General features: G+C 42.1%; 1 protein-coding gene across 4 annotated transcripts; it reads right to left on the bottom strand.

Moving 5' to 3' along the window:
- Nucleotides 1-3,499: 3,499 nt before the first annotated feature.
- On the bottom strand, nt 3,500-26,335 carry abd-A (abdominal A). 4 transcript variants are annotated; one of them, NM_057345.5, is made up of 7 exons: nt 25,207-26,038; nt 24,025-24,183; nt 23,421-23,923; nt 22,337-22,593; nt 18,708-18,755; nt 6,418-6,641; nt 3,913-6,347 (listed from the first exon to the last, which is right to left on the bottom strand). In NM_057345.5, exons 3-7 carry the CDS (start codon nt 23,507-23,509, stop codon nt 5,973-5,975), a joined length of 993 nt encoding a protein of 330 aa, NP_476693.1. In that variant the 5' UTR covers nt 23,510-23,923; nt 24,025-24,183; nt 25,207-26,038; the 3' UTR covers nt 3,913-5,972. The 4 variants fall into 4 exon arrangements, with proteins under 4 accessions (NP_001247145.1, NP_476693.1, NP_001163632.1 ...); NM_001260216.2 differs by having other exon boundaries at nt 3,500-6,347; nt 23,421-24,183; nt 25,207-26,335; NM_001170161.2 differs by having other exon boundaries at nt 23,421-24,183.
- Between the last annotated feature and the right edge of the window lie 233 nt (nt 26,336-26,568).

Raw genomic sequence — 26,568 nt, forward strand, 5'->3', positions numbered from 1 at the left:
TATGGGTTATTTTAAGGCCATCAAGGACAGCACCCGCCATTTAATCGGTCAGTTATGCGGGTTGTCAAGGCCAAAAAACATATTTTTAAACAAAAATTTTCGGAGGAAGTCTCATACAAATGTTTTTGAAATATTAAGGAAATATTCCTAAAGGAACCTGAAGTCTATTTGATTCGAATCGTTTTGACTAGGAAAATATAACCTATTTTATATGTAGTCAGCTTTTGATATCCGATGTGGTATTACGCTAAAATCTTTACGTATATTTATTTAATAATTTTGTAAATATTTGGAAGATTAACTCCATTAATATTTATTAAATTGCAACATTTTTGTGTTATTCTTATAACCATAATCCCAAATATATGTATATTAGTTTTCACAAAAAGCCTGATATGAACACCACTGTGCAGCCAACAAGGATGGCTGCGTTGTACCTGAAACCAATTCGACCTCTCTCCTCCATTTCCAACATTCCATATAAATTAGTCTCGTGGGTGCAATTTTATTAAATCAACAAAAATTTGCAATGTTGGCAACGTGTTTCAGTCTCAGTTCCAGTCCTAGTCAGTCCTTCAGCCCTTGTCCCCGGCATCCGAGGGAGCACTAAGTAGCCGTGCTGAAACTACCAACCTCGGGGTGGAACGTTGGGTGGATGTCTATGGGACTGGGTTGTTTTCGGCTCTGGGGTACTCGTATTAAAAAGATTGTGTTCCATTTGAATGCGGTGCACATTTGTCGGTTGGTTTCTTGGCGGATTATTATAATATATTGAAGATCGCTTAGTTGAAATTTAGTGTTAATGCCAATGGGGTCTTATGAGCGCAATAAGAGCGGCAAAATGGCGGGGCAAATGGCGTTTATTCACAGTTTCTGCCTTCTGAATTGTATTCTGTCGACTTCTTTCATTTTTTGCGTTGGTTAGAACAATTTTGTGAACATTTGTGCCTGTTTCAAGGTAATAACATTGTCTTGATTAGATTCTATTTCTAATCTTGATATCTAATTTGAAATATTCAAATCAATCTAGCGCTGAACTCTCTGAGTACCGGGAATCTAATAGTCTTCACTTTTGTTTATACTTATATTCAATACAATCGAAATTCGAAATTAAAATATGCAGAGTGCAAATACCTGAAACCTTTTTGGAAAAACGTCCATTTTACTCTCCGCCTACCATTTTTAATTAATTGAATTGAAAACTTTACTTTCAGTTTCCCCTGCCGCACTTTAAATTGAAATTGAAAGGGAAAATTGTGATAAATGAGTGCCCTGGGCTTTAAAGCAGCGTTAGGCGAGCGTCGGGTGAAAAAAGCAGGCAAAAACTCATTTCGCAGTGTTAATAAATTATGATGTAGCAGCGCGGCGGGATGTGAAATTTTGCAACAAGAGATAAAGGTGGAGAGAAGACAACAGCGGCAGAGGCATCCGCCATGTCCATAAAGGCCTACCCGGATACATGGCCAATTTTTTCCGGCGGAGGCATGAAAAAGTTCCAGGGGATAAAATCAACCTGTGCATTCGCAATGAGCTGTGAGCAGTGAGCAGTGAGCTGGGAGATGTGACATCTGTGGAGTGGGGATGGTTAAAGATATCAACGCATCTGACTCGGATTGGTTTTGGGATTGGGACCCTTTTTGCACATGTTAAACAAAAACACCCTTCGCAATGGATTCCCGGGGTGGGGACGCCATCGAAACGGGGTGTTTTATGCGTTGTTTTATTTATGCAAAATTATGTTTCAATTAAACGCAACGCACTCGGTAATTGGCCGCCATTTTGTAGGGCTGAAAGCCAGAAATCCTGAAATCCTGAAATCCAGGACGCGGATGGCAACATCTGCGATGAGCTGTAATTAGGCCTCGCATATGCCGCAGCATCCACAATTCGAGTCGCGGGGCTGGGACGGAATTTAAAGTAGGATCAGGGCGTTTGCGGCTTTGTTTGCCCTGTCAAAATATTGTAATTCTTTTTCGGCCGGGCTCAGTTCGCTAACGAATTTGAATGCCATAAACTGGCAGAGTTTATGTGCGATTTGGCATTAGAATTACACGGCCGACTAAAGCCATCCGCGGTTTTGGCGATTCGCGTAGCGGCGGAAATACAGTTGTACAATATGAATAAAACATGTTGAGTTTAGATCATGGATTGGTGGTTGCAGCCATCTGTGTGATTACAAAACTTAAATAAGCAAAAGTATATCAATTGAGTGATAATGTATAACCAGCTAAATTTTGATTGATCCAACCAGGTTGTGTTATTCCTTTGCTCTATGTATTAATTATATAATATTTATTAATCAGGGGACAGTTTGCTTTAAATGGTTTTGGCAGAGTACATGACATAAAATATATATATCACGCGCTGCCTTATCGCGTCGATGATCGCCTTTTGGGGCAGTTTGAGCGACGCAGGAAACTTTTCCAATAACAGCATCCAAATGTGAACTTATGCCCGGCCCGTCTACGTGCTCGGAATGGCGAGCGGCGACATCCGCCGTGAACCCAATAAGAACCCAGCCAGCTCCCATTTCCACCCACATGCCCCATCAATGGGGCAATCTTTGGAACGCCATTCTGACGTTTTCGAAAGTTTCTTTTATTGCATACATGAGCCATTTGGTTGCCGGGGCTTCCGTTTCCGCCGCCGAGGACTCAGCTCGTTGACGCTGCCATTACGCTGTCGCAGCTCCAAAAACAGGATGGGTGTATCGTCTGGCCACAACTTTCTTCGACGGGCTAGGATTTGTACCCAGTCCCGTCTATCCCCCTCGTTCGGTTGGTCGTCCTTCGTCCTGGACGCACATGTGGGCGTGCCGAAAATGGCGTCGTTATGTGTGCGCTTATTATCATAATCTTTTGAGTTGTTGGCGCATTAATTAAATTTAATTAAAGGCGTTCTGCAACATATCCGCATACGTGGCTATGCTGCCAATTGCAATGCCACATTTCGAATCTCCCTTTTTCGAACTCTAACCCCAATCTCTTCTGCGACGAGGCATGAAATCAATTTGCGCAAAATAGCATTCGTTAATTAATATTTTTGCCAGCGACATTAGCAAATGGGAATTTATGCCTTGAATGTGAATATATTAATCTATTGAATGGATTTAATACTAAACACATGCTCCGATGTATGCCACGATTCTTTGAAAGTATTCATTACATATATCAAGCTCTATTGGGATACAAATGTATGCTTGGTATAAGTAGAGTATATGCATTAAATAATTTATGTAGTGATTGGGCTTAAGACGCGTTATTATTAACACTCAAGACCCCTTTTTGTAAAAGGCATATGTTTTTCATTGAATTTAAATTCTTTATCTACTTTATTCCCAAGACAAGATCCACGAACAGGGCACCCAGTCCTCAATCAGATTCACACAATGCATTGGTTTTATTTATTTATTAGTTCTTCACTGCAGTTTTTCGCTTATGCTTACGTTATTTTTAATTTCCCTTTTTTTCGGGCTTGCTCATAGTTTCATATTTATTAATCCCCTTGGCTGAAATCTGTTTGCATGAAAACGAAGTATGCTTTCTAGGTTTTATGCATTTGCTTAACATAAATAGGTGTCATGCAGTTTTATGTACAAATACGATGGCAAATATTTTGGAGCCCGTCGATCGGTTTCGGTCGGTCTAATATTAGGATTTTTTAGGTTCGAATATAATTCAGTTACGTATATGCGGGTTCTTGAACTATCGCAATCTCCGAATATTTTCGGCTGAGTGAGTAAACTTGGTTGGTTAGTAAATAGTATCGCCTTGATTCTACGTATATATGTTCTTTAGACATTAGCTAATATTAAATTTGATTTGAAGTTTTTGGACCTCATCGAAAAGGTCAGCGTATGGATGGGTTCTCGTTGCAGTTGCTTCCCAGGCGGAGTAAAACAACGGTGTTTTTAATTTTTTTCGCATTCATTTTAAAATCGCATAAAATTATATAATACACAATTCGTCACAACTAAACTTAAAGTAAAATTAACAGAAGTTTTAGCAGTAGGGTTCAAACAAAATATTGATTTACGATCTAATTTGCTAGGCCGTCCAAATAAGACTAAGCATTTAACTTAAATCAAACTGAAACGCAACAAAAACCAAAACTGAAGCGGGAACAGGAACAGAAGCCACTCAGTTTCCTTCAATCCGGTTGTGAAACAAGGCAAAAGGTTGTCGCCACCCGGGAATATCACTCGACCAGTGGGACTTGAAAAACAAAGGACAGTAGGATAGTAGGGATCCCATCGAGAAAAAACATGAGCGCTGGTTGGGGATGCTTATTTTTGGTGGTGTCTGGTTTTGGGCAAAAGGTGACTTTTACTTTGACTCGACTGCTTTTTGTGTTAACCATACTAGATACACATACATTTAGGTGTTTATACATACACATGTTAGATCATAGTTGTATATATTTGTAATATATATTCATATATATTTGTCAATAATTGTTTATGTAAATATGCGCTGTGAAAGCCATCCACTTCGGTTTTGTATAATAAATAGAGTTTCTGACTTTAATTCAACTTGCAATCCGCGAGAGACTACGCTAGGTAAATTTTATTTTGGGAAGTTTGAAATCTACGTATATGGGTTCTGCCAATATTTCCATTTTTATAACTCTCCCTTCTTGGCCTTCATTCGACAGTTTGTTTGTGGTTGCAACCTTAAGCTAATACGTATTTCAGAGTTTCTTTTCTGTTTGTTTTTTTTTTTGTAGCTTTGTAGGCCTTTCAATCGATGCCTATTTAGTTATTTGCTTATTGGTAGTTAATTTAAAATTTTAGTCACTGGCAAACGACATTTAATTTCTCAGCTCCGTCTTACTCCATTTCTGTTTCATATCTCATTATTAATATTACGTATTTGAAATCGTGATTATGCTTTTAGGTATGTTGCATACCGTTTGTTCTTACAACTGGTATTTATGGAAATACTTGCGCAATTGTTTTGCGTACTTTACTTTAGCTGCTTAATTGTTTACTTGCTCTCGAGTTAAGATTAATATGGCATTGAAGAAATCATTGTATTCAAGCGTTGGCATACAACGAAAACAGCAAACACACAGTAAACACATCACTTAACAAAACATTGGAAGAGGGGTTTTTCTTTTGAAAACATAAACATAAATTTCCAATAAATAGGTGGATACAAAACGTACGCTCTATAACTCTATAGGTAAGTATCTTTAATCTGTAAGCATATCCATATATTTATGTATTCATATACCGTTTAACATAGTCGAACGTGGCTCTAAATATCGAACTAGGTTATCCTATAGCAGTCGCAAATAATTTTACACTCGAATCCGTCGAGTTGCCTTCCCCAAAACCACTTCCATTGAAAGTTGGTTGATGGTGGGCAACGGAGTTCTCTGACTATCAAAAATCGCTCATTTCGTCAATATTCATTTATATAGATCGCGTCTCCTGCTAACTTCTTCCTTAGGCCTTTGCCGCTATTCTAAGTAGTTCAAGTTATCCATTAATATTACCGAATTGGGCCCGTTGGCCCAGAGACTCTACACTGGGGGTTGAATTGCCGATTTAGGGGTTGCAAAAGCGAAAGTATGGAAGAAATGTCGAATACACAAATTGCCACTGGAGATCTGGAAGGGAATCGCATGCGTTGCTCTATCAAATAGACAACTACAATTGGGGAAACCTCAGAAAGCGTCGATCCACAGCAATAAAACCCGGTCCAGTTAATTGCCTCTAAGCCATCGCACCCAGCCATTTGCGTGTATGTATGTTTTTTGTAGACTTATGCAACTATTTACTATGTAAAACTTTACGTATTTTAGTTATCGAGTTTATCTTCTGCTTGCTATCTCGCGCGCTACACAGACGAGGAGACGAAAAATAACGCCGGACGCTGATCCGGGCGATGGCTGCGGTGGTGGTGCTAGTGGTGCGGCTGGTGGAAGATTGGCTCGTTGGCTCGGCTGGGCGATGGGTGGTTGTCAGCTTAGGAGTTGACTTTGCTGACCGCCTTTAGCAGGTCGTGATTGCTCTTGTCCAGGGCGCTCATCATGCCCAGATTGCCGCCCAAGCCGCCACCGATGCCCGGCCCGATGCCGCCCACTCCGACGCCCACGCCCATGCCAAGGCCGAGCTTGAGATCGTTTTGACCTACCACCGAGTGGTGCAAGTGGCCTGGATTGTGTGCGATGATCGAGTGGTGGTCCTGCGGCTGTTGTTGCTGCTGTTGGTGCTGTTGCTGCTGCTGCTGTTGCTGCTGCTGTTGCTGTTGCTGCTGCTGTTGCACTTGCTTGTTCTGCTGGGCGGATTTCATCGTCTCCTGGGCCTTCATTTTCTCCTGCTCCTCTCGATCGCGTCGCGCCTTAAAGGTAAATTAAAAACGGAAAGCAAGTTAGTTAAGAGTTTAAGGTGCTGCGGAAGGACCAGCTCACCTGTTCATTTATTTCCTTGACGGCTCGTAACTCCTTCTTCAGCTTCATGCGACGGTTCTGAAACCAGATCTTGATCTGTCGCTCGGTCAGGCAGAGGGCATGTGCGATCTCGATGCGCCTTCGCCGAGTTAAGTAGTGGTTGAAGTGAAACTCCTTCTCCAGTTCGAGGGTCTGGAAGCGAGTGTAGGTCTGGCGACCGCGCCTTCGTGGACAGCCGTTGGGGCCTGCGGAGGAGAAAACGGAGAAAGTTGCGTCAGATGTTTGCAACGATGTTTAAGAAGATGTTTTTGCCTTTTTCGGCAACGCCTAATGAGCTGCTAAGACGGTGTCAGACGGTCGAAAATGGTACTTTGGCCAGCTGCAACACATGTCAGGCGTCGACACATGATTTGTGCTGGGGTATGGGGGTTTGGAGGTTGGGGGCGTACATTTCTGAGCTGCACTGCGAATGTCTGACTGCAAATTACGGGAAAAACAAACAGATTGTTTTAACAGAGAGAGAGAGAGAAGGGAGTGATCTGATGCTAGAGCTGACGTCAGCAGCCGGCGCCCCAGGACGTCAACACCCCGGGGTCCATTGCGGACCTGATTCAACTGCGGATTGGCATCGCACGCAGTGCGTGAAAGGGTGAAGCTACCAATACCGACACCGACTCGCCCAGCGGCAGGTCTCGCCCTGGTGGCCAGCAGCCAGCGCTTTTCCCCGATTTTCCCCGCATTCCTTTCTCTACTTTCTTGTCTAGTTTTTTGTTTCTTATTTTTAGCAATTTTCCATGCTACCTGTGCGAATTTTTTGCGCGACGGTGTGCGGAGATGCGCTCGGAATGGCACAGGCTCCGTGTTTATGTTACGGAAATCAAAAATTCGCTATCTACAAATTGCTGTCCCAGTCCCAGCCTAACAGCCTCTCACTTATACCCGCTTGCCGTTTTATGGCTTTCATGTCTCTTCTTTTTTGCACTGCTGCCTTTGTGCCGAGTTTTCTGGCAAAAGGTTTTCATGTCAACGGCAATTTTTTATGGTTTGCAAGTTGCGACTTTCCAACGGTAACTGTTCAAGCAGACAAAATAAAAAAGGGACAATTTTTACGTAATATTATGAAAGGTGCAGAATTGTATATGTTGCTCGGCTGCAGTTGTAAATCATTGTGATTTTTTCTAGTTTCCGCTGCATTTTTTATGAGACTGAACAGTTGGCAAAATATTTACGGGCGAATAAGGCCGTGACATTTGAATTTACCTCAACCGATAAGAAGTATTGGTGATTCACTGGTGGAAAATACAAAAAACCCCAGCTCCTGTTTTTCGGATGAACGGAACAGTGATGTTAAGAAAAAAATTTATATGTATGGACGCCGAATGGTCCCAAATGTCTTAAAATGGAAAAGAATCGTTTTATTTAATTTCATTATCCGATAATTAAATTCAAATTAATCTTTTAAATTAATTTCTTGTTAAACAAACACTATACTTTGCTTTTAATTTAAGGAGAGCAGCAATAAAATGCGAAAAACATTGTTACTGGAGTGAACAGGAAACAGTGTAAAGGGAAGGGGGCAATAGCAATTTCAATTCTAATCAACCCCCCTTTCCCGTTTTCCCCCTGCTATCCTGTGGCCAGGAATACCAAACTAATCTAAATTATTTACACGCTACAATGAGCAGCTACAATTCGTCCCATAAATCACGACTCCCAGGACACACGCGCCCCTAAACAAGATTTACGACCCCCGCAATGGCCGCCAATGGCTAAGCGCAGGTGCGAGCGAGATGGCTGCTGGCTCGCAGGACGGAGTGATGGAATCCAACATGGCTGCCGCAGTGTCTGCCTTCGCACAGGTAGACACACACACACACATTGTCATAGAGAGAGGGAAAGAGCAAAACGTCGGCATGGCAACGCCTGAGTTTTTTCTTAGTGTGAGTGGTGAGTCGGCGCAGCCAAACCGGAATTGCGAAGAGAGCACTCACACGTGGATGTGAATGTGGATCTGAGCGAAAAGGAGAGCGCTCACTTTGAGTCACGGCCCAACTTTGTTATTGATTTTCCAATGCCAACTGCAGTTCCACTCATATCGAAAACTATTCGGAAAGCCTTAAATCCGCTTGGGAAAAGTCTAGAGTCTAAGACGGTTTCAATTCGGGTTTCGGATTTGAGTGTTTAAGCGAGCGGCGTTGTGGGGGACTTTCGAGGGTTCATTGATCTTTCTAAAAATTATGAAATCTTTATTATAAGCAGAGTATGGAGGAGCTCAGTGAGAGCCAAAGGAGCAGAAGAAGATAGGTAGAGGTAGTACAAATATTACAGAAATGAAAGGTATTTCAAAAAGCGTTAAGTGTTGATTAGGGTGAATGAGTTTCTATTGTTTATATACTGCTTAAAACAAAAATATTTAATTGAAGCGTTTAATTAGTAAAAACAAATGAAATAAATATATTTTAATTGCATTCATTAATAACATGCGTCAATTTGCCCCCTGGTGAGTCATTAAGTTAGATTAATCTCACAGAGTATTTATAAAGCAAAAATACCTTTGAAGTTTTCTGATGTAAGCAATTGACTTAAATTCATGGATAAGAAGTGGGTTATTGGTTGAATTTCAATTACACACTCATCGTTAAATTAACTTGAGAGCTTCGGTAGATTTGACAAGCGCTTAGCGGCTATCTTAAGTTTATATTTTCGAGTTGAGGTGGCCGGTCGAACCGGTCCGTTGCACAATTACTAAGGAAAACCATTTTCCAATTAAAAATCAATTAGCGCGCCATAAATCGTGGCTGCAATTGAGTGAAGCGACGGGCGGGTAAACAAAACAGCCAGGCGGAAAATCGAGCTGAGGGCAGAAATCTGTTTCGGAATCGAAGGAAATTCCAGACGCGGTGGCGTTGGCGTCCAAAATGGGGCTGCCCACAATGGGCAATTCCACTGTATACTCTACGGATTGGCTGAGGAAATCCGAGAGGTGACAAAAAGGCCAGGAAAGCCGTCCCAAGGCGCCGCTGTCAACGGTGCGAATGGGCCTGGGAATGGTTATGGGAATGAGAATGGGAATGGTTATGGCACAGACCCGGGACAGCGTCTATAACAATGACATTAACAATTAAAAATATTAATAATCATAAACGTAATTGTTCAATAAACAGCGGCGCGTATAAATAAGCACAAAAACATACAAAAACGAGAAGCTGAAAAAAAAAACAGCGCAGACTGAAACTTATGATGACATAAAAATCATAAAAACAATTCAAAGCGTACAATAAAGATACTCACACACACACTCAAAGGGGGCGAGCGCCATAGTTTGCCCAAGTATCTGGCACTGTGTGTGTGTGGTGTGAGTATCTATGTGTGCATTCGAAAGTGGTTCCGTGGGGACGCTGACAAGTCTTCGAGTCTTGTTTATCAAGCGACAAAAAAATGTACAATAAACAAACATTTTGCCGCACAAGTATTTCGTGTTTAGTGTTTGGCTCCTATTTTTTCTATGCACCCATCCCTTTCTAGCGTTCTTGCTTTCGTTTTCGGTAAATAATAAACAAATTTACATATCGCTTGACAAAGAACTTTGAAACATTGTTGCGTGCTTTTGCTTCAGCGCATTGTTGTTGTTTCAGTTGCCGGCAATTAGTTTGAATTTGAATTCCTATTCCTATCTGGTTCAAATTGTTTGCCGGCAAATAAATTTCATGATTTTGCTGCTGTTGACCATTCAAGTTTTGTGGAATTGGAGAACTTTTCCCGCCTTTGACTTGTTTGTTGACTTTTGGCGCGCAAATTCCGTTGTGTATTTGTCTTCGAGCGGAATTCGTGAGTTTTCGTAAACTTTATGGGACTGGGTGGGTAAAATTAATATATTACTGATTTAGCACTAAAATTTAAGTATAATTTCGTACTCTACTATATAGCGAATTTATACTCATGTAAGGCATTTAATTGTACAAATATATTTTAACGAAATTTGTCAGTAAAAGCACATTTTGTAGACATTTTTACAGAATTTTGTACGTAAGCAAAAATTGTACTGCTTAAGTATGAAGATATTGATGTCTTTTGTAGACATCTTTATCGAAATCACGCATTTTTGGGTTAAAATGTTACAATTTTTGAGGAAAAATACATTCATATAAGGAATAAGGCTTCCACCAATGTGTACGCATATTTATGCCGTCGTATATTTATCTCGTTTTCTTATTCAAGAGAGAAGAAATTTCACTGGCTGGCATATGTTTTATGCTGATTTGTTTATATTTGGTATGAATTTTCGAAACTAACTTCCCGGATGGCATGTTGAGAGATATATAAACAAAGGGCAGACGCAGATATAGCAACATGCTCTGAAATGAGGAATATTTTTGGGGTCGCGAGAATTTAGTGATGGCTCAACAAATTCTCTTCTCCGCTGGTTAAGGAAGTACATCGTTTTACGGAGACGATCTTTCAGGCATTTAGCGCAAATTGCAATGTACCTCGGGATAAATGAGATCCCCAGGGAGCTGTTTCTATCGCCCATTCCCGGCCCCAACTTCCAAGGATATGCAAATGCGTGGAATTCTTTGAGCGACGACGAAGACTAATTAAACTTTGAAAGTAAAGCCGCTTAAACGCTATTCCGACAAGACTCACGGGCAACATCTGGCGCTTTTGTGTGGCTTTTAGCGAAAAGGGGGAGGATGGGCAGGATGTTCACGAGACACAGGGTACACAGGATACTTGGGGGAGTGGCAGGTAAGCGCCGCCATTAAATTGCGCTCATTCTCGACTTTTTGGGGTGGCTAAAACAGCAGCTCCTGGTTGCCATTGCAAATAATTTATGTTTATTAAATTTATTTAAATTTAATCAGTCTCACAGCCATTTCGTTCGCCAGAGAGGAAAAGTGGGTGGTGTCTTGTTTGCGGAAAACCTGGCAGCGGAAAGCCTGCTTTACGGGGGAGTCTTCCTTCTCTGCAATTTATGTGCAGCGCGTTGCCAATGTTGCTGTTTGTGCTATCAGATCTGCCACGCCCCTAACTCCGACGTCCCATTTCCCCTGCTAATTGTGTGCTTAATCTTGGAAAATATATGGCAAGCTGTCGCTGTCAGTTGTGTTTCGTTCTGTTCCGCGGGCAAAAGTGGAGAAAATTCCTGGCAAATGTTGCAAATACACAGGCTCCTGGGGGATTAATATATTCTCATCAAATATTTCACGCCATTATTGAAATTACTCCTCGTTTCTGTTTTAACGCAAGAGAGAAGTATTGGGGTTGAAAGAAATTGTGTATTACAATTCGCAATTAAAATGGAAAAGATAAGTAGTTCCTCCAATTTGGATTTTATATAATTAACGATAAGTTTTAAAAACCATATACGTATTAAAGCTTTATCAACTCAAAAACAATGATTTTCATTGGGAAATCTTAGGAATTTCGTTTGTTTTTTGAGTCTTATCAAATTTTTGCAGGCATATGTCTAATGCTAGCCAATCTCCTTCGAAAAATACCTTACCGATGCATTATCGAATGTATGGAATGTTCTCATATGTTTTTCCCATTATCTCGCCAGATAATCATTTGCCAGTTCCAAATATTCGAAATGCGCCCTGTATCCCAAAAAGTGCAGACAGCCCTCAGCTCTGACTCAAACCAGAAGCCATGGTAACTCAAGCCAACATGGTAACAGCCCGAGTTTTCTTTTTGCACAGAGTGAAAACGAGACGGAAAAAGAGGGAGTGAGAGAGGTAGAGAGAGCGCAAGCGAGTGGGATGGCAAATAACGGCAACGGCAGCCATTAGAGCCATTCACCCTTACTGTCTTTATGGCATTTTTAATCTTGTGGGTGGTGGACGGCACAACCATACCGCCCATCGCACAACTCCCCACCGTCCCCTGGCATTTTTTGCACGCACTGCAAACACGAGGGTGTGATAAGACAAAATACCCGACATAAATGTGAAAAATATATGGCCAAAAGTGAAAAGGGAAAACGGAAGAAACCAGCCGCAGAATGTATGTGTGGGGTTGGCAGAAAGCCGTGCCAAAAGGAAACCGGAAAATCAGACTTTTTCTGGGCCCCCCTTCTTAAACCATCGCGGCGAAGTGGTTCCAATAAATTTGTTGGCCCACCCGGAGAGAAAGGGAGAGAAGAAGAGGAGTTCCGGGTGGCGAGCTGGAGCCCAACTAATTTTGGAAGGACGGACAGCTGTGGAGCATTTGTAGCGATGGCCTATAAATGGCATTAGGCGTCTAGAATTGGTAATCCGTAAGATTTTTGCGAACGGCGTCTGTTTCAAGCGCTGTTCCAGGGAACACGTGTCGCCAACTGACCGCAACTCGAGCACCCTTGTCCTATCTGTTTCTGGCCGCTTTTCTATCTCTGTCTGTTCGCCGCAATTTAATTGCAAATTAAAGGCGTTTAATGTCCGCCGCCTGCGATTAAAATCGCCGCGAATCGATGCGACACAATCAACGGCCATTCAATGATCACAATGAAGTGGCGCCAAAGAGACTCCATCTGTATGTGAGTGGAATTAGTTGTCCGTATCTGTATCTGAAAAAGTATCTGTATCTGACATAGCTGACATTCGGTCGGTGGTCGGGTTCATCAACACTTTTTGAATCCTTTGTTAGGGGTTCATTTCGGACGATAAATGAAGACAAAGGGTACTGTATAGCAAAAGTTTCGTTTGGGACGTACCATACTGGGTACTCTTCTGAAATAGTTGCAATCATTTAACCATTACTCAAAATTTATTTTAAAGGATTTTACTTTATATAAAGCTTATTTGTAATGCAATTTCGATTATGAATATATATATTGTAATGATATGATTAAATATTCAGTTGAGCATTAAAATTTTTATCTTTTCACAACCTTGCTTGGCCAAATACCTGTGAAGCCTGTCTAGAAATTCAATACAGCCATTTAAACAGGATAAGGGGTACCAAAAAGGTTCTGAAGCCGTAACCCATCTGCAATTGGCCTCGTCTAGCCCTTTGGACGGCTCATTGGGTTTGGCGTTTTGGGAAAGGCGAGGAAACTGAATTGAAATTGATTGCCTTCATTGGCTGCCACCGCCGGTTTTTTCTTTTTCTCCTTTTTTGTTTCTGTGGCCGTTTCCAAGTTCATTTGGTCGTTCTATGAACCTTGGCAAGCATTATATCGACTTTTATTGAAAATACATATAAATTGAGCCAACTGCTTTCGACTGAGAACGCATTTTGGTATTGTTTCTTCGGTGTTTTGTTTGCTTTGGTTGGGTTTTCCTTGCCTTTTTCGTCTCATTTTCCCAACTCTGTTCATGGCCCAGTGCACACGGATCCAAGCACTCGTGTATATACCTATATATACATATTCCTATTTGGTAAAAACAAACACGAACTCCGGATTCCTATTCCCATTCGAATGCAGAACTTGGGGGCAGATGTCGGTCATAAGTTAGATTGCGTGGGCCGACTTGAAACGATGACGTATTAAAACGCCATTCAGTGAAGCACCCCCACCCATATCGGTGTCCCCTCTCTAATCCCCCGCACAACTTCCATCAAACGAGAACGTGACACTTAAATTCGTATAAAAAGCATCGATCGATCGATGCGGGTTCTATATTTACCTAGGCGTGCACATAACTCATGCTTATCCCCCTCGTCTGGAAATTTCATTATAATGCCCACAGAAAACCCCTGTTTAGTTTCCCCCCGCGAAATGCCAAGGTGTGGTCCTGTGGGCTCCTGAGAAAATGTCGATGCACCGCAGACCGCAGAAAACGAACCTCACCTATTAGTGTTTCCAATCTTGAACTTCCCTCGAAATTCTCTTTGGCTGACAAAGCTGATTAATGGCTCACACACACACGTACAGTTTGCCTTTTGTTAATGGCTGCCAGAGAGTAATTTGAGGAAATGGTGGCTGTTGCTGTTGCATTGATCCCAGATGAAAGGTTTTTTGTCACCTACAGGTTTTTATTTCCCCCAGTGTTCGACCCTTTCAAGTTTGTTCTTTTCACAACTATTACAACGAAGCTATGGCGGAGGAACTCCAATCACCTGAATTGCTTCATTAGGTGAGATGACTGAGGGTAAGAAAGGATTCTCACATCAGACAACAACTGGAAAAACAAGTTATTCGAGGGGAAGATACCAAAAACACAATAGGCACATCGTTTCCTTCATTCCCTAAGTGAAATTGAGAGGAAGTTCTTCAGAATTGTAACGTTTAAAATTGTCACAGATATACTTATAAGTACATATGAACAATATTTAAAATAAGAGCTCACAAAAAATTAAAATTCAAATTATAAGAAGGATCTACTTAGAAACATCAAAATTCTACTATAAATAAATTCCTTTCCTATCCTAAATACATTCTCATCCTCAAGAAATGCGGTTACCTCGTTGCCACTTACATTACCCAACGATTATGGCACATCAAAGAGTACTGAGTGCATCATAAACACTCTAATCTCGCAATTAATCAGAAGAAATAATAAATTTAGCCGCTAGAATAGAACAAGGGTGCATTAACCGACACCGCCAGCAACTTGTTTAATTCCGCGATTAAATTAATATTAACTACTCTCTGTCTTCAAATTTATCGCAACAGGATGGTCGGAAAATGCCCACAGTCACGCATTGCACGCGATACAGAAAATGGAAAACTCGAAAAATGTCGCACGCCATAGTCAAGTTTTAAATAAAACTTTTGTGTAAATTAAATATTTAACTTAATGGAAATGGGTAAAGTTTGCCTAATGATGTGCTTGTTTGGACTCACAAATGTGCACTGTGAAAAAGAGTGCTACCAAAATAAATAACGGCTAATTTAAGAACAGAAGATAGAAGATGTATCTTTAACAATATGAAAATATTTCAATAAACCTTATTAATTACTTTTTTGAAAACTATAATAGCAAGCTTTATCAACTTTTCTGTCTGTGTGTCATGCATGAAGGGAATAAACTTTGATTAAGCGCCAGCGATGGACTGGGATCGAGTCGGCAATTGTCTGTGGAACGTGTGTGCTTTTAATTTGATTTTGTCTGGGCCAAATTTACATGTCTGCCGGCCCACTACCACTGACGAAAAATCGCGCCAGTCTGGCTGCCATTTTGTCGTTGTCTGTGGTTCTGTCATCCTGTCGTGGTGCTCCGCACCGGATCCTTGTAATCCAAACCCCTTTCGCCAATTCGCGCCACTTGGGCATTAAAACCGCAGATTAACAGCCTCACGGGGTAGTTAAAAAACGGCAGAAACAACACAAAACTCGGAGAAACGTGTCATTTCGAATTTTCCGCCACCGCAGGCAGAAATAATAAAAAAAAAAAAACAAAAAAATAATACAACGACCGAAAACGTGCCGATAACACGGTGTCGCACACTCCCCATCAGAGAGAGAGATAGCTTGGTTGAAAAGAAAGAGAAAGAAGTACCAAATGTAAATACAACAAGACCAAATAAAAATGAGGAAAACAGAAAACACAGAGAATCGGAAATTAAACAAAACCGAAACGAAATGGAATTCGCTTATCGCGCCTCATAAATTAACCCTTGCCAGCCGTCGTCCATGTTTCGAGCGAGATAGCACCACGTATGCAGACAGAGAGGGATGCTAAGTGGGTGGGGGGTGCTGAGGGATCTTAACCCCAGTGCGGGATCAACGATTATCTGCCAGAGGCGGATCTTCGCGCCCCCAGAATCCCCTGCCAATGACATTGATTGCCGCCAACAATTGAATTTAAACATTGATATTGCATTGATTTCTAGCAAGACCAGTTCAAATCCCAAGACAAAGCATTCAATTCAGAAAGAGACTCTTGCCGGGCGGGCGAGAAAAGAGACTGGCCCAGAGATAGAGAGGTCTTTGTGGCAATAATTCAATTCCCCGACTGACGAGATTATCGCGAGCCGCAATTATGGCTTGTAAAATTAATAAAAATAATATATTTTATTATTCCATTCGCGCCGATTTCGCTGTGCAAGGAATGCAAATAAATCGTGCCATGAAGATAGATAATAGCTTTGTGGACTTTGAAAAGAAATGAGTGATTTGTTTCAGAAAAAAATCAAGAGCTTTTAAAACTGACCATAAATTGTAGGAGCAAGCTTACAAATTGCAGTAACAACAATTCAAAACTGTAATAGTTAATTAAAACTGCCGAAAGAAATGTTTTTTACTGTATGCAAAACTTACACATGTTTGCGTTTGTATTGAAGGACTTGTATGTAAGTTTGAATAAATTGAATTAGCAATTCTTGAGCTCTGTGAATGAAATATGATGACTAAATAATATTAAAATTTAACATAATCGGTCTCTTACGACATTTTTATGTTATTTGCTTTACAAATTATTAATTGTCGTGGGAGCGCACCTGGGGAATTACATTATATTACACTCACACTAGGGTTGCTGTTTCAATTTCATAGGAAAAGTGAAACAAAACTAAGCTGATGTAAGAACTTGTAAAATTCAGCTTAAAGAAACGCTTTTGTCGTCCGATCTTCTGATTGTAATCTTATACCCAACCAAAACTCGACCACAGCAATCTATGCAGAATGGCAACTGGAACTCGGTGAGTTAATTACTTGTCAAACAGCGGCTGTTAGTGCTGTAAATTGCCCGAATGACTCCGCTCAACGCCAATGCCAGTGATTTATTTACAAAACAAACACCAGAGGATCGCCAGTGGCAAAGGGGAAGTTCAGGGGACTTGAAACCGCTCGAATATCAAACGATCTGTGACGCCAAAAGCTGAGCCGTGGCACGTACTTCTGCGGTGGCAAACTCTGGCACGAACGCTCCGATTTCATTCCAGGTCCAGAGACCACATAAGAAATACCAAAGACCAGAGGACCAGAGGCCTCCACACCATAGTACCAGCAAGGCAGATTGTTGGGCCATGTGCCGCAATGTTTGCCCAGTGGTCGAGCCCAATTAAACGGTTCGCAATTACATGCCACACCAACAACAGGGGGTAGGCTGTTAATGTCACTAGGGGGACCACTACGCGTATGCGCAATGTAGGGAGTTGAATGGTTGGATTCATTTTCCAATCGATAAAACATCATTACGATTTTTTAAGTTGTGAGCCAGGCTTGGAATTATTGTGAAATACGAACATAATATAAATAAGATAATATAAATAAAGGGAAGAAACAAATTTTACAAAGTACATAACAATTATTTGTTATGCAAATGCAACGACTGGGTTAATTAGTCATTACGGTCAACACTAATTGTTAATTACTATTAGAAATTCTGGGCCCACTTTAATCACGGAAATAAGCCAAGCAGTGAAATAATAAACACACTTTGGTTCCATATTGTTATTCGACTACATGCCCCTAATTCGAGCCGCGACTAATGGGTAGCGCCATTAACTCAAGTGAAATGGGCATATACATAGATGGGATTGGGATTGGGAATGTGAATGTGAATACCGATTAATGACCGCCTTTTGTAACCAGCAATTGACAGTGGCTACTCGTGTTTGCGGCTGCCCTTGTCGACTGTCGAACTAATTAAACGCGATGGTGATTCGCCAAACAATCAACGCCATTATCGGGACCATAAAACGGGGATCGTTCGACAGTGGCCGCAACATTACGATCGTTATGCACGGCACAAGACCATGCGTAAAATCGTAAATAGATCATAAAACGCCCATAAAAAGACGTTTAACGAGGCCCAGAACAACGGACCCATCGCAGATCGGCGATCGTACAAATCGATCAATCGAGAGCCCGTCTTTGAGTGAGTTTTTCTGACATCGAGATCGACTCATTAGGTATTCGCCCAATTGTTATGGACAACAGCAGCTTGCAGTTTGGGGGGCCCCAGCATTGGAATTGTGATTTACGATCTTGGTCGGGTACTTGACCGGCATGTTTGAGTTATCGGTGCAACTTTCACGGAGTTTGCTAAATCAACATAGAAAGCGAACAGTTGCCAGACGTCCAAACCTTTGGCTTCAAAACCATTGGTTGCTTTGGATATTAGCCAGAAGATGACTCCGATAAACAATGAAATTATACAATGAATAAGACAAGGATGTGAGAACAAAGGTTGAGGGATTTATGACAGGACAGCAGGAGTCATGTGACGGCAGATTGCAGGCTGCATTTTACAAAGAAGGGTTTCCTTCAGCGGGTGAAAGTCGCTGGGTTGAGCAGGTAAATCATATTTTTCAAGGCCATCTAGGCAGGCTCTAAAAAACAGCATTTTCCGGCATATTCCACGGCCGATTAGTGAAATAACCCATTGCTTCAATGTCAGTCGGGATATTAACTTCAAGGGTTTCCGGTTAATTGCGGTACTTACCGTTGAAATCGCCACAAACGACACGCTCGAAGGGGCTTCCCATCCAGTCTGAAATTAAAAAAAGGAGGAAGAGAAAAGCAATTAATTTTCGGTTTTTCTTTGAGTTTTTTTCTAAGGAACTAAGGAGTTGTGCTTCTCATATGTGCTGCTAATGCGAAATTCCGCGCCAAACAGCCTTGAGAGCATCCCGCTGAGTAATGGAGCGTCGATCCCTCAAATCATATCTGTCCACTGCCCCCTCGGACATTTGTGCCACATGGCAGCTTTCATAAACCACTCAATCGGGCCGTTTTCAATTTAGTTGTCAGCGCCAGCCACAAAAAGCAGCATTAGCCGGCCCAATGCAGTCGGCAGTCGGCGGACCACCGGCCGAGTGAACCTCCGGCCAGTTGGACCGGCTCCACTTTAAGTAGACCACGATGGTCGGCCTGGAGGAGGAGAAGATGTCGGCGATATCGACGGAGATATGAGGAAAATACTAGTCAAGGCACTGCAAGATGGAGGGGAGAATGATGATGCGAGCCAACGACCAGACGGACTCCTCCTAATTAATAAGCAGATGAAGCTGCTCGGCATCGTTGGTGCATTTTTAATTAAAATACACAAATTTCTGGTCATTCGCCAGTCGTTGTTGCCACTTTATTTGACACACGGAAAGACGGACGGACGGGGCACAGACAATCTCTAATATGTGCAAAGATTTTGCAGGCCGAGACTTCTTTGTCGCACTGATGATTGTACAATTTATGGTGCAGACGTTTCTTATCTAGCCAAGTCAGTGTTCTGACTGCACATGGACGAAAATACGTTAATAGATACTCGGACCCATAACAAACTTCTAATATCAATATAAAATTCCAAAGTCTATTGTGCTGAATAACTAGGAATGTATTTTATAGGTTTACATTTCTGAAAAAAATGTTTCTTCAACAAGAATTTAATTATTTTGAGTCAGTAAATATATCCACGGGTTTTTAGAACCCACTGCACGTTTTCTGTCAGTGTGCCTACTTCTTAACCTTTTTGTGTCCACCTCCTCCTTTCTCCACGGAGCGTGCTGAGTTTGCGAATTCTCAATGTGGATAGCGATGGGAAACTTGCCATTTTCATGCTTTGTCGGGCTGCGCTTTTCCAGATAATTAAGAAAAGTTAACCTCTTTGCTTCTTATCAGCATAATCAGGTGCAGGCGCGCAGCTCTACTCATTTTCCAGCTTTTCCTGCGATTTCCCGCTGCTGCCCCCTTGGCAACATTGTTGATGTTGTTGTCGGAGTCGGTGCAACGATGTGAAAATGAAAATTCATTCAGACGCTTTGGCGTAAAATATTAAAATTCATTAGTTAAATTGCATTTGGCAAGCATTCAGCTGTAAAACGTTGCCGTTGTTGCAGCAATGGTTGTTGCAGTTGCTGTTGCAGTTGTTCATGTTGCCGGTGCGTCCGGGTCTGGGTCTTGGTCTTCGTCTGTGAGTTTTTTGGGTGGGTTCGCAGGCTTGGCAAAGTGAAAGCCAAACGAAAAGACTTTTCCGAAGGAGGCGAAGCGATTCTTGTGCAATCCACATGCAAGTGCATGGATATAGTGCCAAAACACATGCATATATACTTCGTACGTATGTATATACAGCTTTATGTACAGCATGTGCATTTAAGGAGTGGTGGATAAAGGGGGCTGCGTCGACGTGTCGCGCACTTGGCTGCCATAATGGCGTCATGCTCGTATTTACTTTCATCGCCGCCAGTCGCGTCTCTATGATCTCGTTGACAATTTTATCGCCTTGGCGCTGTGAGCGGGAGATATGCAAAATATTTCATTGTGCGAAATACCGTTTATCTTCCCAACTGGCCGATGCTTCGGGTTTTCTTTTCACCATCAGGTTTTGCCTGCAGAATGTGTGTATCTATTAGCTGGCCGGCCAAATACATAGGTGTGTTAGCCACATATTAATATCTTTCGGGGTATCGACGAACCAGAAACCCACTAAAATAGAGGAATGGATTTTTAATCTGCATAGATTAATAGGAGCGCTGGTTATCGATTTATTGACACCCAAATCTGGTCAAATATGTAAATTATGCTGGCAAAAAAAAAAAGACCGAGAAACTTTTGAACCTCTTTTCTCGATGATTTTAAGTTCTAATGATTTGACAAAATATACCACTTGATAAACATTGGACCCTTAAGCACACTACCTTGTTATCTCGTATTAATGCCATTATTTAAACTCTGTCTGCTAGATCGTCAATTAACAATTACTTATACTGTTTAATTAACATGCCTATGCCGTAAATTCCGCGTAAATCCGTCGCGCGATCTTTTTCTATTACGACGACCGATGTGCAGTCCATAAGTCAGGCCAATTGACAGTCTATTCATATGGTGTCTGCCATTAATCAGGAGGCATTCAACCCGCGGGGCAGAATGGAAAATTGAATTCGTTCAATTTCTTCTTGTGCAGCGTGGAAATCGAGTGGCCTGATGAGAAATGATAAATAAATCTGCTGTGCAAAATGCGCGGAAAAAGCGAGCGGATCGCGTAAATTAAACTGACCCACATAAATTTGAAGCGAGTTCGCCCGTACTACGTTAGCCGCATAAAAAGAGCGGCGGCCAAAAAGTATCTGTATCTGTATCTCTCGACGGATATGTGGATTTTGTATGCGCGGGGCACATCGCAGTGTTTTTTGGTCGGCATTTTGGGCTATACGTTTGTCGGTGTGGGGCAACCTTGAGGCTATTTAAATTACAAATCGACGCCAAATAACACGACAGACAAGAGAAGCATTTCTCAAACTATTTTCATTTTTATTTACTGCCAACTTTTTAGCTCTTCGTTCATTTCGTTTACGGATTCGAATCGCCTGGAAGACTTATGCGAAATAAACGACTTGGAAGTGCTCCGCAAAGTGTTCATTACGAATTGGAATTGTAGGCGAAATGGCGGTGCAAATGGGAATGCTATTGGGGAACGTTTGCGCCACGTTTATCTATTGTTTATAAAAGGTACGCAGCAACCATTCCAAATACTACACTTGGGAAATTTAATTCGATAATTCGACTGGACGCTTTTTGTTAGGTCATACAATTTGTAAATCAGTTCGAACCTGGTTTAAGTCTACGGGTTGTTAAACAACTTAGCTGTTTAAATTTTTTAATTATAGTATTTAACCTAACATAGCGACTAAATAATTCAATCCAATATAAGTTCTTACAATTTTTTATTTGATTTTTTGATTTCAGTGTAAGTGGCCATGATTTATATGTACACAAAAAATTTTAAGAGATCGCTTTGTAGATCTTGAAGGCAATTTATTCTTGATTTAAGACGATATACATTCCCTGAAGTGCACGGATTATTTCTGATTTTATAATGATTGGCATGATATATAGAACACAGTAGATACGATAGACAGACTCTTAATTTAAAAGACTGATTGATTGGCTCAGTGTGATAAACTTGTATTGGGATATGTGTGATTCTCAATTCTAAAAATCGGATAACTTTCAAGATTTATCAAATTTGGCACTCACATTCAGATCCGAAGTCTTTCACAAAGAGTCCGAATCTGGCAGTTATTTTTTTACTTATGTATAATATATCTCCGCACTATCGAGTATCGAGTTTTGACTCACCTGTAAGCGTCATCCAGGGATACCTGGGCAGATCGGCGATACCGGCTCCGCCCGCTCCCCCTGCCCCTGGCATCACGCCGGAGGCGGGCTGTGTGCAGGCATTTCCCAGCGAGTCCACGCCGATCGCGCCGGCACTGGCCGCGGATACCGCGGATGCGGCGGCTGTGGCATGTTGATAGAACTGAGCGAACTGTGCAGATGCCGAGGCAGGTACGCTCATCGACTGGTAGCTGTTCATGACAGTGTCCGTGTACCTGCTGTGGGTGTGGGAGAGAGAAAGTAGCCATTATTGTTGGTGATCCCTGCTCTCATAGTACGTTCCCAACTCCAGCGCCCGTACTAAAGTCAAATGCTAATGAGGTGGCCATTTGCATGCCCCTTTCACCAAACTGCGGTTAGCTCTAATTGCACACTAATCCCGAACACGCCCACGCACAGCAGGGTTCACTGTACATGCACATGGAGTGCCCATACAGTAGTACTAATATGCAAATGGCCGCAGCGGAAGGTCAGCGTGCGTGCGAATCTTGTGGCCGGCGACAAATTGCCAGCGGCCACCACAGGCTGCTCTAATTTTCCGACTTTATGGCCATTCAATATGAATGGCCGGTGGCCGAGAGGAAAATGGACAGAGTCCCAGGATCCGAGACCCGATAATTAGAGCGCATTCGAAACGGATTTGCGGTTTTGCAGTGTTTGCAGATTTTACTGAAGGTCTCGACTGGCATTTCCGCTCGCCAAATTGAGAGCACGCGAAATTAGTTCTTGGAAGAGCTGAGTGTTTCTTTTTTTTTGTATTTTCAACCCCGGAAACATCTTCTTAAAGGTTTTGAAGCCAGGTAAAGCTAATGGTCATACTAAATTTGCATATATTTTAAAATATGATACTGTCTGAGAAGTTCTATCAATGCACTCCAAATATTTGAATATCATATTAGATAGTATAGATCATTTGTCATTGACTTTATATTTGCACTTCCTATTAGGGTCATTTAAGATCATTTTACTACGATTGGACATAAAACCCATCCCGATTTATAAAAATCTGCATTATCCCATACTTAAACAGGGCAATCTATCTTACCTGCACGACTTATCCTCCAGTCCGGTGAAGCCGGCCATTCCGGAGAGCCCTCCATGGCTGCTAGGGTGGTTAGACACGTACGGATACATCTTGCTGGTGGGGATGGCAAACGAGGAGCTAGCCGCAGCGGCGGCGGCGGCTGCAGCAGCAGCGACGGAACTGGCCGCGGATGCGGAGGCGGACGCGGATGCGGACCCGGGAGAGTTGTCGTTGAGGCTGCGGTGTAGCGAGGAGCTACCGGATGCCGAGGGCGATGGGGAGCAGCTGCTGTCGCCCGCTTGAGAATTGCCCGCTGACGGGGGCGTTAGCAACAGTTGCTGGTGGGCGTGTCCGTGCGAGGCAACTGCGGCGGCGGCTAGTTTGCTAATGTGGTGTTGTTGCTGCTGTAGCTGAAGAGCGGCCGAGAGCGAGGAGTATTGGTGGTGGTGTTGCTGCTGCTGGTGGTGCAGATGTTGCTGCTGCTGGTGGTTCAGGTGTTGCTGCTGCACCTGTGGGTGGTGCTGCTGGAAGGGCGACGATGAGGAGACGGGTGAGTGGGGCGATTGGCCCAGATGTTGGCTCAAATGGCTCGGCGATAGGGATCCTCCGCTCAAATTGAGATTACTGTTGTTGTTGCTGCTGCTGCTTGGACTGCTGCTGCTATTGTTGGTGTTGCTTGTGTTGCTTCCAGCGATCGTGTTGCTGCTGTTGTTGTTGCTGCTGCTGCTGGCTGAAACGCTGGCGGATGCAGAGGCGGCGGCGGCGGCTAGGGCGGCGGCAACTGCTGCAGATGACGAATTCGGGGGGGTGGTGGTTAAGTGGTGCGAACTGATAAACGGCTGGAACTGTGGATACTTTGGCAGCATACTATCGAAAACAAATTTTGACATTGCACATATTTTGCTCTCTGGCCGAGGATCGGATCTTCGGAATTTCGTTTAGTCCACTTGTTGTTCTATTTTAGTTTCGGAGATTTCTGAGTTCGAATGATTTGGGTTCTTTATCTGAGTCGTTTGGTTAATGGCTAGATTGAGTATTTCGTTTTATAATTTAAAGTTTCCTCTTTGTGTGACTTTAACAAATTTTGTTTGAATTCAGCGTGGAGAGGAGCGCTTTCTAGCCATAATAAAACAAAAGTTCCGACTACTTCTGTAAGCACAACCTAAATCTTAAACTTGAATGACTTTATAATTCAACACTGTGAGAAATAGCATTTTAAAAATATCTTTTTCTTTAACTTTTTCATAAGATTTACACAGCAATTTAATTTGTATCAATGTCTATTAAAATTTACTTGTCTTTAATGAACATCTCCCGTCTCTGTATTTAACTTTTCTACTTCATAATCGAATGCAAACTACATTGGACTTAGTATATAAATCACTAACAAAATTAATCGAATTAAAAGGTACTAAAAACAAAAATAAACTTGGCGTCCAATGTGATAAACAAGAATTAAAAATGGCAAAACAAAAAATATAACATGTTTATAAAAATTACTCGGAAACCATAAAAAGAACATTAACCAAATTGAATATGTTTGGATTGAACATAAATCTTTCGGGTAGCATGATACAGAACTCAAGTGAAAAAAATATATAATCCAAATGCTTTATATATTTTTCAGCTAGATTTCCCTGCCAGTGCCAACGAGTTAGTATGTGGGTTACTTTTACAGTACTATATGAGATGGCCAACAGTTAGTACTTTTTAGATAGAGTTAGTGAGACAGAATTCGGAAACTTTGCCAGCTGCCCGACTTTAAGCTACTTTTCTCGATTCCGAGAAGTGAAATGCATTTTGTTACCTTTCTCAAGTTTTCTCTAGCGAACTTTTGGCGAGCAGCTTGTATTTGCAGCTTTTCTGTTTCTGTTACTTTTTTCGCTCGAAGCTGGCGAATTCACAACGAAATTTGTTAAATTTGCATATGGTCTCGGGTTGCGTTGTATTTGCAGCTGTGGCACAAGTGTGTGTGTCGCATGTGTGTGTTTGGGGTGTGTGTATCTTTTATTTGTTGTAAAAGCAATTAAAATGCGGTCATCAATTACGCGGAAATTCGAATGGACGTCGTGCCGGCGGGATTTCGTACGTGTGATTTATAGGCGCGCGATCTTTTTTAATGGCACTCTTGTATTTTTATGGCAGAGTGAGTTTCCTGCGGCTTTTAACGACTTCTCAAGTGCGTGAGTGTGTGTGTGGCCGGAGAAATGCTTTCTCCCAACGTTTTGCTTTAATTACTTTGTTTAAAATGTCATAAAACACTTTGCAGGTAGAACTATCGAAGTCTGGAACGGAGAGGCGAGAACCTTTTTACGATGTCAACTTTATGTCTTTTTAATTTTTACGAACCGCACACAGTGAGTTATAAACCATAGTGTTTTGACAGTTTTTTCGGTTTTAAATTTCACACACAATTTTATTATATTTTACGCGATCTATAACATTTAAGTGACAATAAGCCGGCGGCCGAAACGGAACAATAAACACGGCGAATCGGAAACTGAATCGTATTGCCGCACTACAGTCGTATAGTCGTATAATCGTATAATCCGAATCGGAATCGGAGGGCCGAAATTCCAAAGAGTGGAGAGCTGAGTTCCGCAGACACTACTGCGCGCCACGATAATAAATATTATAATAAAACGAAATTTTTAAAAGAGTATAAAAATTTCGTGTAATTGGTAATTCTTGCTGCCAGCGCGGGCAGCGGCGTCGACAGAAACGGCGGCAGAGCGGCAGCGACTGAGGCGCTTTGAGTCGTTGGAGACTTTGAGTTTTGTCTGTCTACGGAGGGGGTTTTCCTTTATATTTTTTGTTTTCTATTTTTTTTTTTTTGGGGAGACCGCTTTACGCGCGAGAAGAGAAGCGAAAGCAAAGCCGCTGCGAAACGTCGAGCGTTGTGGCGTTACGAGCAGCGAAACGTTTATGGCGCAATACAAAAGCCATGCGAGCGTTCTTATGGGCAACTGGATGCTGAGTTTGTGACAATTCATTTTGGCTCACTCCCTGACTCAACGTCGACTGCAGCAGCGGCGGCAATAAGAAAGATGGCAGCGCAGCCAGTTCATATGTCTGTCCCGCTTTTGCTCGCAGGCACTCAGGCCGAGCACCGCCGCTGTTCTCTCTCTCTTTCCCGCTCTCTCGCATGATGGCCGCCTCGCTGCTTTGA

Source organism: Drosophila melanogaster, chromosome 3R (assembly GCF_000001215.4).
Source record: "Drosophila melanogaster chromosome 3R".
NCBI classification, from domain to species: Eukaryota; Metazoa; Arthropoda; class Insecta; order Diptera; family Drosophilidae; genus Drosophila; species Drosophila melanogaster.

Bases quoted from the DNA above. Each gene is read 5' to 3' on its own strand.
- abd-A (NM_169733.5), bottom strand. From the start codon at position 24,289: ATGTCAAAATTTGTTTTCGATAGTATGCTGCCAAAGTATCCACAGTTC. The intron at 6,642-18,707 runs GTAAGTACCGCA...TCTCCTCCGCAG, and splicing joins CGTTTGTGGCGATTTCAACG to GCCCCAACGGCTGTCCACGA. The intron at 6,348-6,417 runs GTGAGCTGGTCC...TTTACCTTTAAG, and splicing joins TCAAGGAAATAAATGAACAG to GCGCGACGCGATCGAGAGGA.